We start from the raw sequence: 14,520 nt of genomic DNA, 5'->3' as shown, positions 1-14,520 counted from the left end.
TCTTAACGATTTTATTCCTCGTGGTTACCACTTGTGTGATTTCTGTTATCAATTGTTCCCTTTTTTTCTCCAAATGTAATTATGTCCAAACTGCTTCAATTTAGTTTCATCGGACTACAGGACAAGTCTCAAAAATTTGCAATTTTTAACTTGGTATCTTATACTAAACTTTAACCTGTTTTTTGTTTCTTCAGCAAAAATGGCTTATATTTTCTTGTTGGTCCATCACTTGTTTACCTGTGGATAAAGAGTTTTTTAACCGTCTTAGTTTACATAGTGACTAAATCTTTAACTTTGGATCTTGGGTTTACTTGCAGATTTCAGATCAAAACACTTATCTATGAGACACACAGCTTATTCAAACATCAATATAATTGTTACATGAACATAAATGTGGCACCTTCAAACATCTGGAAATTACTTTTAAGGATGAACCAGACTGAATGTAGATGTGGCTTTGAGCTAAATTTAAAAATGTTGGTCTCCTGTCAAATTCAATTCTGTAGTACGTACCACACTCCCAAAACATTGAATTGCATTTCTCTCAAACCCATTAAAATGGGATGGTAAAAACAGATGATATGAACAACATGACAAAAGGCACCTATATGGCTGATGAGCCCATTTGGTCATGTTTTGAGATTAACTGTTAGGGGCTGACTGTGTTGAATAGTGCACTCAAGTCGAAAAAGCATCCTAGCCTAAGAGTCCTCTGTGCCCAGATGTTTAAGGGATCTGTGGAGGGCGGCGGAGATGGCATCATCATTCGAATGGTTGGACCAATACGGAAACTTTAGAGGGTTAATGGAGGGTGGTAGGAAGTACTTGGTGTTTCATGACTAACCATTCAAAGGACTTCATGAGAATGGGCTGAGTGCAACTGAGGTTTAGACATTGAGGCAGGAGAGTGTTGATTTCTTGGGGACAGGGCTGACCATGGTAGCATTGAAGAAGGGGACAACGGCCTGAAGAGCAATGTGTTAAAAATGTCTGTGAAAATACATTGAATTGCAAAAACGGTTTTATTAATCCCTTTCTAAACATTTGGCGATGATGCAGTACACTAACGGGGCATTCCAACTGTTCTGATAACAAAGGGGTACAGAAGTCGAAAGCAGCTAGTGAGTATTTTACCAAGGATAGTTTGTAAACTTCAGCAGAAGCAACAGAGCACTACATGTTATTTCATGCCGGTTAATAAGACCGAATCCTGTCTTTCTCGCCACGATGCCATTTCATATCTGCGGCAACTCCTCAACTCAACTCCCTGGTCAGCAGTGACATACTAACTAGAATGGAACTAAGTTGGTATTTGTTTCTTTATTTTTATTTTTTTAGATAAATTAATTGTGTTGTTTTCACCCACCGTTGTATATGCACTATTATATTAAAGATGGAAATTTGTTGAATATTAAAGATGGAAAGTTTTGAAAGGTACAACGCGAAATAGGCAGACAAAGAATAATGCGTATTGATCATTTTAGATGGTTTAAATTTTGCTTCAGACTGAGAAACACCCACAAACACGTGGTCTTCTCAAGACTTGTATTATGGCACAAATGGTTCAAACAGCATCAACAGTATCAAGCGTCTGGGTCTGTTGTAGATGTCATTCAACCAAACATGTCCCCAATAACTGCAATCTCTTATCATCAAATAAGTTTAATTTGCCATTATTTAAAATTCTATGCACATTTTTACATCTGCGTGGGGCAACAATCTTTAGACTTCTAGCAACACCAGACATTTTAAATTTGTTTTGAAATATCAAATTGTGTTCAAATGACAGAGCAAATGTTTAGAAAGGATCAACACTGCAACACTACTGCCACAGTGATCACAGTGAGTAAAGCGTTTCTTTCCCCAGATTTCATCAATAATAAAATCAATGCATGCAAATATACTTTAATGCAGTGGTTCTTAACCAGGGTTCGATCGAACCCAAGGGGTAAGGTGGAGCTTCTGCCTCGGAGGTCGACGCATCGACTCATGTCCACAACATGCCCTGCTTGACCATCACTGGCTGCAGATGATCATGATTTGCTTGGCCAACCAGTGCTGCGAGGAAGTTATATATCTTGAATTTAAAAAAAAAAAATCACATTTTATTTACACTAAAGTATGGTTTGGTGAAGAACCACTGCTTTAATGGCAACCAGCTATTGACAAGAGGGCTGTAATCTGCCTTGGTTTATGCTGCCCAGTAGAGTTTAGAATAGAAATGGCAGTTTTTGAGTAAATAAGAATTACATTTTGGTTCTTTTGTTACATACTAGATATGTAATGTTGATACTATACAATACATTTTACACCTTTCTGTTGCTATTTTATGATTACCTATAAACATGTACATAAACGTAGTCTTTATATGGTTACATTGATCTTATTTAGATGTTCCCATCCTTTAAACATACAAGGTTCAGTGTCACCTTTTAACAGAATTTCCAGAATGACATTAATTATATAAATAAAAATAATGAACATATCAGTTGTGTTGTGTTATAAAATGTCTGAGAAGTACAACCCTGAGAAGGTTTACACTCAATTGTGCAGCACTAGTCGATTTGGATGTGTTGGATGGACAGAAGTCTTAATTACCAAGGATGGAGAAACTCATTAAATGCCTGGGAAGAGATACTGGAGGAGCAGCACGATTCCAACCACAACGAGCCCACAAAAAAACAGCACGATCCAGAGGGGAAAAGTTCCTGAAGACAATAAGACCCGTATAACTTAATGTAAGAGAACCAGTCTGTACCATGAGAAGGGGTGTCCAAACTATTCCACGAAGGGCCGCAGCAGAGTTTTTGTTCCAGCTGTTCCAGTACAGACACCTTAAGCAATTAGCTTTCTGTTCAAACAAGAAACACCTGACTGCAATTGACTGATCATATTTTTAATACACCGGTTAAAATTGGTTAAAATGTATCCCATTCATCGGTTGAAATGAAAACCTGCACCCACTATGGCCCTTTGAGGACCCGTTTGGACACCCACCTATGCATTAGATATACAGACATGGGAGCTAACAATAGTGCAGGACTTACTTCGGTTCTGAACAGCATGTAGCTGACAGCGACTGTCTACTGCGACACTAATTAAAGCCGTTTCATTGTTTCCGTTGATATTTTGGCCATTGAATGTGTAAGGAAGGAAGGCGAGGTCAGTCACAACAATGGCATGGGACTCCTTTACGTAATACAACCTCTAAAAAGATGTATATGCACAGACAGAGAGGGAGGAGTTTAATATCAGAGTGGATGACTGGTCTGTTCATTTACCATATTTACTCGCTTATTAGCCGCACCCTTAAAATTGCCACGAATAAACCGCCCTCCTATTCCTGATTGTCACTTCCATATTAATGGTTTTAATAGGAAGTACAAATGTGTTACTTTGAAGGGAAATCGAAGGAAAAATCACAAGTGGTATTTCTGAGATTTTGTATGAATCAAAAGCATATCATTAGGGTCAATACCATAAGGTAATATGCCTGTCTTTATAAATGCAAAATAGCAAATTATTAAATTTAAAAAAAAGTAATTCTATCTTAATGAGAACCTGATATTTTCTTGTGACAGAAATTACAATTTTCTTACCAGAAGTTTGTTGCGGCAGGTATATTACTTCTAATTTCAAAATATCTAAATTCTCTCGATGGTTCATATTACTCCAAGTCACTTTCGAACAAAAAATAAAATGAAAAAAAATCAAAGTGGAATTTTGTTTCATTTCAAAATCAGGGCTACTCGCGTCTGGCCAGTCAGAGCATGTTTAACTAGGTTAAGACGGCAGCGCCCTAGGTAAAATAGCTGTCCCAAGACTTAGGTAAGATTCCCCGAGCGAGCAGTGACGGGAACGCAAGTTTTTTCACAAATTTTATTCATTGAGGTCAAAATAAATGTTGTTTAGCGTTTTACGTTTATCTTTTCTCTATTTTCAAAAAATGACTCTTTTGGGTGCAGTCGCTTGCGTCATGACGTTATGGCGCCATTGTGTCATGACATTACTGTTGTGACATCATCGTGCCATGGCGCGTCAACTTGCAGTTTCGTGCAGGTGGTGTTGTCATGCGCATATAAGCCGTACCCTCGATTCAGTCATCATTTATTTGTACGACAAAAGCGGCTTATATGCGAGTAAGTACGGTAAGTTCTCTCAGAGATACTACCTGAAGGGAGAAAGCAATGTAGATAGAAACGGATCCCTCTACTGTTCCCAGTCCAAGAAATGTTCCAGAATCGCTGTTGAGGATAAAACAAGTCATACTTACAAACATTTAGTCATCAGATGTAACGCTTATGCTCATGAGGATAACAAGGGCGCTGGAGAATATTCCATGAATTTGTTTGTGTTTGTCCACAGGTGAACAAACCACTTTTGGGTGTGGAATTTTTTTAGGGTTTTTTGTCACAAAAAAATCGTGACCGGACGTTTGGTCGCCGGTCTTTTGGTTCCTTTTGGTCGCCGATCAAATGAACTTAAATAGTAAACTTTCCCTCTTAGATATTAAACTCATTCTCATGAATATAATTTTGAGAGCTGGCTTCAACAGTAAACTCTTGGCGACCAAGAGACCGGGGACCAAAAGACCGGCGATTAAACTTCAGAGCACCTTTTTCATCAACATTGGGTCGAAACACATCGTCCGATACCTTTCTCGGTAGGTCAGCTCGAAACCCCTGCTCATATAAACATAGAATGTGATCTAGACTAAGGGGCTGTACTTGTATTTCTGTATAAGCACAAAAACATGTGGTATGGTAGTAAGAGGGGTGATGCTACTTAGCGTTTTATCAATTATCGCGGCCATGTCTGTTCTACCGTGACCCGACGATTCGCCGAAAGACGTTTGGCCGATGGACGTTTGGCCGATGGACGTTTGGCCGATGGACGTTACGCCAAAATGGGATTTGCACGCTATCCCATTCCGGCGAAGCGTCCGCCCGGCAAAGCGTCCACCCGGCGAAGCGTCCGCCCGGCGAAGCGTCCGCCCGGCGAAGCGTCCGCACGGCGAAGCGTCCGCCCCGCGAAGCGTCCGCCCGCCGAAGCGTCCGCCCGCCGAAGCGTCCGTCCGGCGGACTGTCCGTCGGCCGGACGTCTTTCGGCGAATCGTCCGAGTACCCTGGTCTACAGTCATGGCCAAAACTTTTGAGAATGACACAAATATTACAATTTCAGAAACTTTCAGGGTGTTTGCCAGATGTTTCTATGGTACGAGTTTCAATTAGAAGCATTTCACAAGTATCAAAAGCTTTTATTGAGAATTATATGCAATAGGTCAATATTTGCAGTGCTGACCCTTCTATTTCAATAACTCTGCAGTTCTTCTTGGAATGCTGTCGATTGACTTCTGAGCAAAATCCTGACTGCTGGCTGTCCATTTTTGCCTAATCGATGCTTGGAGTTTGTCAGATTGTGGGTTTGTGATTGTCCACCCGCCTCTTGAGGATTAACCACAAATTCTCATTGGGATTAAGATCTGCAGTTTCCTGGCCAATGGCCCAAAATCTTAATGTTTTGTTCCCTAAACCATTTTGTTATGACCTGTGCTTTATGGCAAAGTGCTCCATCATTCTGGAAAAGGCATTCTTCAGAATTGGTGGCCAGCCAATCGCAGGGCAGAAGGAAACGGACAACCATGCACACTCACATCCATACCTAGGGAGAATTTAGAATGTCCAATCAGCTAACCATGCATGTGTTTGAAATGAGGGAGGAAACCCACAAAGGTCCGGGGTGAACGTGCAAAGTCCACACATGTGGATCGCCATGCACAGTCACACCCATACCTAGGGAGAATTTAGAATGTCCAATCAGCTAACCATGCATGTGTTTGGAATGAGGGAGGAAACCCACAAAGGTCCGGGGTGAACGTGCAAAGTCCACACATGTGGATCGCCATGCACACTCACACCCATACCTAGGGAGAATTTAGAATGTCCAATCAGCTAACCATGCATGTGTTTGGAATGAGGGAGGAAACCCACAAAGGTCCGGGGTGAACGTGCAAAGTCCACACATGTGGATCGACCTGGATTTGAACCCAGGTCCTCCACTGTGAGGCAGACAAGCTATCCACTCATCCCCAGGCTGCCAGATTATACTATTACTATTTATACTATACGATACTTATACGATTATACTATTTTATTGCTTATTTTTTCTCTAACATGAACCAGAAGTTGTTTGTTTTCTAGGGCATCAACTTTTGCAGACAAAATCTGTGTAAGCACATTTTTGTGCACATTTGAAAACATAGATTTTGGAATAATTTTGGAGGTTTCTGTGATTCCTCCTGATAAAACTCAGATGACAATGACTATTGTTAATATTGGTGACCTAGTTTGAAATTTTCAGTTGATGGGGTCCTTTGACATTTTTTCAATGCAAAAAGTGTGCCACAGCTCAAAAAAAGGTTGGGGAAACAGTGCTCTATAAAGCAAAAATAAGTTAATGTTATTGGAAGCACTGGGTGGCAGATATTTAGGTTTAGAAATGTCCTACAGAGGACAAATTTGAACTACTGGTAGTCAAGAGGATACAGTTGTAGTCAAAGGTTTACATACACTTGTGAAGAACATAATACCATGACTCTCTTGAATTTCCAGTTATTTCTATAACTCAGATTTTTCTCCGATAATGATTGGAACAGATACATCTTTGTCACAAAAAAGCAGTCATGAAGTTGGTTCTTTTATGACTTTATTGTGGGTGAACAGAAAAGAGTGAGGAAATCTTTGCTTCTTGTCTGCTTTTGCTTTTTGTCATGGCTATTACCATGTTGTCATCAATCTTTGGGACATGTTGCTTCAACTTGTGAACCATATTGAAAGTTATTTGCCTATTTCTCAAAGATCTAATCAGATTAGATTAGATTTATTCATCCTGTATTCGGGAAATTCAGTTTGTAGCAGTAGCAAGCACATACACATTGTTCGTTTTTATTGCAATCATTGTTTGAAGGGAATTTCAACTTGGACTTTTCTCTTCTGCGCCGTATACAAGGCTCTATTTTTGTCAGCCCGCTGTCCGGATTTAAATGGAATCTCAACTACTACCTCGCCCCTCCGCGATCTCCAGCCATTTTAGCCGCCCAAAGGCCTCTATTTTTGGACAAGGGCAATAGTGTCCATTGTAACTTTGCCCGGAGCCTGCACTTAGATATTTTTCTGGAAAATTCTAACATCAGCTCCGCGACCACGAGACTCCCGGAGTCTGCTGAGCGAGCTCTGTTTTCGGTTTAGGACCACGCCGTTTGCCGTAATGTCACCCTGGGCTCACATTTCTTACAGTACCTTACAGATGCAACTTAGTCTGCTCAGAAAGCTCTATTTTTGGATGAAAATGACAGCTTCCACCCGCTGCCCGCCATTCTTAGTGAGAGTCCTGTCTTCCACCATTTACCTAGTGGCAAGCGAAAGACAGGGAACTGTTTTCGGCCTACGAGATTCAGCGTGACCTTTTTTTTATACTGAATGTAGAAAACTGCGATGTCCTGGAGCCGCGGCAAATGCTGAAGCCACAAAGTGGTGAAGGATCACAGGAAAACCTCAAATCCATCAACCTAATACATTAAAGTGTACCCTCAATGCACTCCTTTACTGTGAAACATGTCAGTATATTTCTGATTGAATTTGAAGCTTACCTAACAGTAAAGCTTGAGATGACCTCTCCACCACATGGAGCTGTCAACATTGGGAGGAAGCTCTTGCCTTCCCACTTGGTGAGGTAACAAGGTGGAGGTTTGCGGTCCCTTTTGTGGGGTATCTGAACTGTGTAAAGCCTTAGAGCATCCATTTGGTCTTCTACCTTTCCAAACCTGTAATATGACCCAATAATGTCAAGACATTGACAGCATGATAAATACAAATACAGTGGTACCCTGAGATACGAGCTTAATTAGTTCCGGGACTGAGCTCGTATGTCGATAGTCTCGTAACTCGAACAAATGTTTCCCAGAAATGAACCAAAAACAAATTAATTTGTTCCAACCCTCTGAAAAAACACCAAAAACAGAATTTTGGATTGGAAAAATAGGTTTTATTTATTCTAATCGCCAAAGTAACACATAACTAGTTGTTTAATATCACTGATGTGTTTAATAGAACTAAAATTAGACCAATTTTGTGGAGGTTAAAGAGAGGGACATAGAGGGAGGCGGGGGGACAGAGCGGGGGAGACTTTTAGCACTGGTTAATTGTAATATACCACGAACAAATTTAAATGAACTTGGATTACGATGCAGACACTCAAAAATAAATTTAATCTAACCTTACACTAAACTTAATTATAATTTTGTTTTACAGTTTTATACCTTCTATTGGCTGGGTTGGCTGTTTGCCCCGCCTCCACCCTTGCTTTCACTATCAATGGGCTGTTTGCTGTTGTATTCCCTTCAAAATATTCACACAAATGGGATAAGGCACAACCACTTGCCAAAGAGAAGTTGTCATGAATTAGCGATCGCACCGCTAACGGGAGCTAGAAAAAACACTGAAAAAATGCAACGCTCCGCCCAGTGCTCGCAGACATTAAAAATAGGTAGTTGCGACCAGATACACTCGACGAGGAGTTGCGGGGGAGAGAGGTAGCGCCCCTGATGTTCTTATGATCAGCCAACGAGAAGTAATATACAGTGAACCCTCGCTTATCGCGGTTAATGGGGACCGGGACACCCCCGCAGAAGGGTGAAACCGCGAAGTAGCCGAGCGCCATTAAAAAACACTTAGAGAAACGTATAACACGTGACCAAAACCACGACCAGGCTAATATGCTGTTCATTCAGGTGTTTTATTCCACATTAGAATGCAGGTGTTATGTTGGTGCATACATAAAAAAAATCACTGCTAATGTAATAAATGTAAACTTTTATTCAGAAAACTCAGAAATTCAAAAACATCATAGCAGCAATTCAAAAACATCATACTAGTAGTCAGGATGGATCTTCCGCAGTTCTTTGGCGCGTAAAAAACATTGTTATGGGGAATTGGGAACGTTGTTTTTTTTGGTCGGTGAGGATGCGCTTGTAAACAGCCATGACCTCATCGATGCGATTGCTGAACTCGACTGCCCTCACCATGTTATCGTCCATTTCTTTGGCCTTTCTTTGGAGGTCTTTGGCTGTATTAAAGAGGTCCTGCAAATTATGTAAAGTAAGGCCACCTTCGTCAGCGTTGTCGTCGGCAGCAGGCTCCTCTTCTTCCTCACTCGCCGACTTGGTCATCTCCTGTAGGTCCTCCTCTGTCAGTGGGGCTGCGTGACAGTCGATGAGATTTGTAATCTCATCAGCCGTCATGTCCGAGAAGCTTTCAGTATGGACCAACCGAGCCAGCCTGACAGCCTTATCGACGGCAGAGTGATGGATCTCGTTAGGCGTGAAACCCGCATAGTCCTGAGTTATTTTGTTTGGCCACAATTTCCTCCAACTGGAGATGAGTGTCTGCTCTTTCATCTCCTTTAGAGCATTCTGGATATTATTTAGGCACGTAGCTGTGCTGTAGTCTTTCCAGTATGCCTTCATACTGAAGGTCTCATCGGGCTCTTTGAAGGCCCTGATAACCCCCTGATCCACGGGCTTGATGAGGGAAGTGGTGTTGGGGGGAAGGAACTCCACCTGCACCCCCTCATGGTGCAAATTAGCTACATGTCCTCCTGCACAGTCCATGAGTAGAACCACTTTGAAGGGCAGTCCCTTTTCGGCCAGGTAAAGTTTTACCTGCGGAACGAAGGAGTTGAAGAACCAGTCATTTGTGAGGGCCTTGGTGATCCATGCCTTTTTATTGGACATCTAGTACACTAGCAGAAGGCTTTGTTTTTGTTTTTCAATGCTCGAGGATTCAGTGACCTGTGGATAAGGCCGGGTTTCAGCATGAATCCTGCTGCATTGCCACACAAGAGCAGAGTCACTCGATCCTTGTGGGCTTTGAAACCTGTCTTTTGAAGTTCGTCCTTGAAAAGAAAGGTTCGGGACGGCATCCTCTTCCAGAAGAATCCTGTCTCATCCATATTGAAGACCTGCTCCGGGACATAGCCATTTCCTTCAATTATTTCCGGAAACACATCCTCAGCATAGCGCTTCGCTGCTGCTTTGTCTGCCGAGGCTGCATCTCCATGCAGCGGACACATTCCTTAGTCCAAATCGTTGTTTAAACCTCTCAAGCCAGCCCTTGCTGGCATTGAAAACCGGTCGTGGGCTAGTCTGGTTTGAGGGACCGGGCAGAGGATCACCTTCGTCGACGTCTTCTTTCTCGTCCAGAACGCTGACGTCGTCGTCACCACTCTCAAGCACCATGGCGTCGAACAAAGTTTTAGCCTTGCTTCGGATCAAGTTTCCGTCCAGGCTGATTTGCTTCGCCCTACAATCACGGATCCAAATAACCAGTGCATTTTCCATTCGCACCATGACCTTGTTCTGAGTGTTCACAACCCTTTTGGCATCTTTCGTAAAAGATGTTGCAGCAGTTTTGCAGATGTTCTTCTCCTCCTTTTTTATGTACCGCACCGTGGATTCATTCAGGCCGCAATGTCGAGCTACGCTAGCGTAGCTACTTCCTGCTTTCAACCTGTCCAATAAACTCACTTTTTCGGTGATTGTCAACATCTTCCGCTCACTAGAAGCACCAAGGGATGGAGAGCGTTTGGGAGGCATCAAGAAGGGCTTCACAAAACTTTTGAGCTTAACTTGGCGAGAAGCGTACTGTACAGCACGAGATAAGCGTGGACTGAGAATGGGCAACGGGAGAAGCTTGGGTTTCCGTGGTGAATGGGCCAATGGGGAGTCGAGTACATTCAGTGAGCAATCAGCTTGCGCGCTTATGCCCGTGATGCGGCCGTGGCGCGGACGTGGCGCGGACGTGACGCCGCCGTGACGCGGCCGTAGTCCCCCATGATGCTTTGCGCATACGTGCATTTTTTGTGTTTTAAAATTTATAAAACGATGAAATTACTAATTCCAATTGAATATTTTGTTTCCACACCCTGTAGGACGATGTAATTTATAATTTTAATTTAATATCTTAAACAATTTTTTTTTTCCTGAAAAAAATCTGCGAAGCTCTGCAGGCGCAATAAGTGGAACGCGAAGTAGCGAGGGTTCACTGTACTATACTCTTCATATTAGCGATCGCTCCGGCATTCGGGCTAAGTGATGGAAAAAAACACTGGAAAAATGCAACGGTCCGTCCAGTGCTCGTAGATATCTGTGATACACGAAAGAGATGCGGCAAAAAAAGCCTCTCATGTCTTGGCCACCTGGATTTCTTGTATCTCAAAAATTTTCTCGTATCTAGAGATAATTATTTGCTCAAAATTTTACTGGTATCTCGAAATGCTCGCATGTCGAGGTGCTCGTATGTCGAGGTACCACTGTATTGCATTACTCTTCATTTTATTACCTGCAAGCCATATACCGATACATCTTTTCAGCTATCTGAACTGTTTCATGCCAGTTAAGACACATAACTTGTTGGTTGTTGTGCCACACAGTGCAGGCAAAATCCCTGCCAATAGTTACCAGGTGCTGCATTGAAACAACAAATATAAAGGGGGTGAATCTCAACAAGGTCACATTACTTCGATGACAAAAAGCAGTACTAACGTGCAACCTTGTTTCCTGGGCTGAGATCTAGGTCTTCAATCTCCCCCTCGTGTGCTTTAAAGTCAAGCTTTTTCTTTAATGATGGAAACTGAAATTAAAAAAAATATTTGACCATTTATTGAGTTGTACATTGCAATCAATTCCCTTCCATAGTGTGTTTCAGGTTTGCCCAACCTTTCTCCCACTTGATCAGGGATAGTTTTGGTGCAGTGTTTTACTGTGATCTGCCATTTTCATTTTGAATTAGTATATTATTGCACTCTTTCCCATTAAATGCAGGTACAGTATTATATTTGGCTTTTACACTTGTTTTACGTCAGAATAATAAAACAACAAAGAATTTTAGCTCGCCCTAAATTTGCTGGAGATTATTTACTCAAACCTCTAGATTGCTCCTTTTCACAAGACAAGAAAAAACACCTATAGGTTCATTTTATAATGTATATCTAAGGGCATTCTTATGGATGTATAATGTTGAAATAGACAGTTTGGTAACAATGGCCTAACGAGTGAGAGAAATTAGTTGCTGGGTTGAGTGGTAAGTTTCAATAATGTTTTGTTTCTGACCAAATCAATCTAATTTGACACAAAATGCTAAAATCCACCAGTGGCTTGGCAGCCATGTGGTTGGTATGTTGGCCTCTCAGTTCTAGGGTTGTGGGTTTCATCCCTGATCAGTTCTCACTGTGTGGAGTTAGCATGTTTTCCTCGGGTTTCTGTGGCTTTTCTCCGAGCACTTCAGTTTCCTCCCACATCACAAAATCATGCACACTAAATTGATCCTAGGTACGAATGTGAGCTAAAATGGTTGTCTGTCTCTTTGTGCCCTGTGATTGGCTTGCCATTGAATAAGGCTGTGCCTCGCCTGGTGCCTGTAGTTACCTGGGAGAGGCTCTAACATACCCCTGTGACTCTTGTGAGGATAAGCGGCTCATAAAAAGAATGTAAACCAGTGCAAAAAAATTACAAATGAGATTTTTTTCTCCAAAATAGCAGAGCTATGTCACACGGTTACTGTTAACAAACTGTGAAGCCAAATAAATGAGAAATATGCCTTTAATTTATGTAAATAGTGGATTTTTATATCAGCGTGGGATGGTGATGGAGTGGTTAGCATGTCCGCCTCAGTGTTCTGATATTGAGGGTTCCACTCCGGTGGTTGCGATTTTTCTGTGTGGAGTTTGCATATTCTCCCCGCAGCTCAGTGGGTTTTTTCTCACGGTACTCCCATTTCCTCCCATATTCGAAAAACATAAGCTTATTGAACACAGAATTGCTAAATGTGTGAGTATGGACAGGCATGGTTGTTTTTCTCCTTGTGCCCTGCAATTGACTGCCCACCAATTAAGGGTGCCCTTCGCCTAATTGACTCCAACACGCCTGCAACCCCTAAGAGGTTTAGTGCAACGGAAAATGAATGAATGAATATAATTACAGTGAGTATGTATTTAGTCAACTGCCAATTGTGCAAGTTCTCCTAATGAAAAGATTAGAAAGGCCAGTAATTGTTCACATGGGTAGACCTCAACCATGAGAGACAGAATGTGGGAAAACATAAAATAAAATGTCCAAAATTAGAGTGGTAAATAAGTATTTGGTCACCTACAAACAAGCAAGATATCTGGCTGTCAAAAAAGGTCTAACTTCTAATGAGGTATAATGATGTCTCCACTCCTGTATAATGAGACTGGGAGAATGTTTTATGGTCAGAAGAGACCAATATATAACTTTTTGGTAGAAACACATGTTCTTGTGTTAGGAGAAGAAAAAATATTGAATTGCATCCGAAGAACACCATACCCACTGTGAAGCATGGGGGTGGAAACATCATGCTTTGGGGCTGTTAATGGGGCCATGTATCGAGAGATTTTGAGTAAAAATGTCCTTCCATCGGCAAGGATATTGAAGATGAGACATGGCTGGATCTTTCAGCATAACAATGATCCTAAACACACAGCCAGGGCAACAAAGGAGTGGCTTCGTAAGAAAAATTGCAATGCCCTGGAATGGTCTAGCCAGTTTCCAGATCTCAACCCCATAGAAAATCTGTGGAGAGAGTTGATATTCTGAGTAGCCCAGCAAAAGCTCCAAAAATCTCTACTGTAAAGGAGATTTGCATGGAGGAATGGGCCAAAATACGAGCAATAATGTGTGAAAAGCTTGTGAAGAGTTACAGAAAATGTTTGGCCTTTGTTATTGCCAAATAAGGGTACATTAGGTATTCAGATGAACTTTTGGTATTGACAAAATACTTATTTTCTACCATGATTTGCAAATACATTTAAAAAAAATCTAACAATGTGATTTTGCAGGTTTTTTTTTCACATTCTGTTTCTAATGGTTGAGGTTCACCCGTGTTGACAATTACAGGCCTCTCTAATCTTCTCAAGTAGGATAATTTGCACAATTGGTGGTTGACTAAATATTATTTGCCCCACTGTATATCACAGAGTTGTATGTGTTGTCTATGCCTACCTCCCAGACTCTTATGTGTCCGTCTGTGCCTCCTGTCAGGAGTAGGCTCATGTCATGACTAAATCTGACCACCTTTTGGAGAGGATCTAAAGGGTTTAGGTCTGATTTCAGTACAGCCACTCCTGTCACAGAGATATGTGCCGTCTCATTCTTCGTATGACACCCAGCGACTGCAGTGTCATCTATTCCATCTTTGTTTTTTTTGCCACCTCGCTGTCGGACATCACCTTTCTTTGCGCCATTATCTAAAAAGAAGAACATTTTTTGTAATATTTTCTTACTTTTTATGGATCCTAACCACAGGATATTAAATATTTTTTAGAAGCATTTTGAGAAAGGTTTCAAAAATGTGCTAAAAATTCTGCTATGAAATACTACAGCAAGAGACTTTAAAAGGCTCTGTAAAGGCTTAAATATAAAATGAGGTAGATTGGTAATTAGTCTTC

At 41.5% G+C, this 14,520-nt stretch overlaps 1 protein-coding gene across 3 annotated transcripts in view; it reads right to left on the bottom strand.

Moving 5' to 3' along the window:
- Positions 1–1,646: 1,646 nt before the first annotated feature.
- The window catches only part of LOC144193019 (guanine nucleotide-exchange factor SEC12-like), an 18,233-nt gene continuing 5,359 nt past the window's right edge, over positions 1,647–14,520 (bottom strand). The window contains exons 4-11 of one of the 3 annotated variants that reach the window (XM_077711823.1): positions 14,075–14,319; positions 11,607–11,687; positions 11,397–11,521; positions 7,649–7,822; positions 4,172–4,244; positions 3,048–3,207; positions 2,599–2,708; positions 1,647–2,077 (exon numbers count right to left, since the gene is read on the bottom strand). In XM_077711823.1, coding sequence (XP_077567949.1) covers positions 2,617–2,708; positions 3,048–3,207; positions 4,172–4,244; positions 7,649–7,822; positions 11,397–11,521; positions 11,607–11,687; positions 14,075–14,319 — 950 coding nt within the window. In that variant the 3' untranslated portion in view covers positions 1,647–2,077; positions 2,599–2,616. Of the gene's footprint in view, positions 2,709–3,047; positions 3,208–4,171; positions 4,245–7,648; positions 7,823–11,396; positions 11,522–11,606; positions 11,688–14,074; positions 14,320–14,520 lie in introns of all 3 variants that reach the window. The other 2 variants (XM_077711824.1, XM_077711822.1) reach the window with 2 other exon arrangements.

The sequence above is a fragment of the Stigmatopora nigra genome, unplaced genomic scaffold (assembly GCF_051989575.1).
Source record: "Stigmatopora nigra isolate UIUO_SnigA unplaced genomic scaffold, RoL_Snig_1.1 HiC_scaffold_43, whole genome shotgun sequence".
NCBI lineage: Eukaryota > Metazoa > Chordata > Actinopteri > Syngnathiformes > Syngnathidae > Stigmatopora > Stigmatopora nigra.
This window is presented reverse-complemented; position numbering and strand designations above follow the sequence as displayed.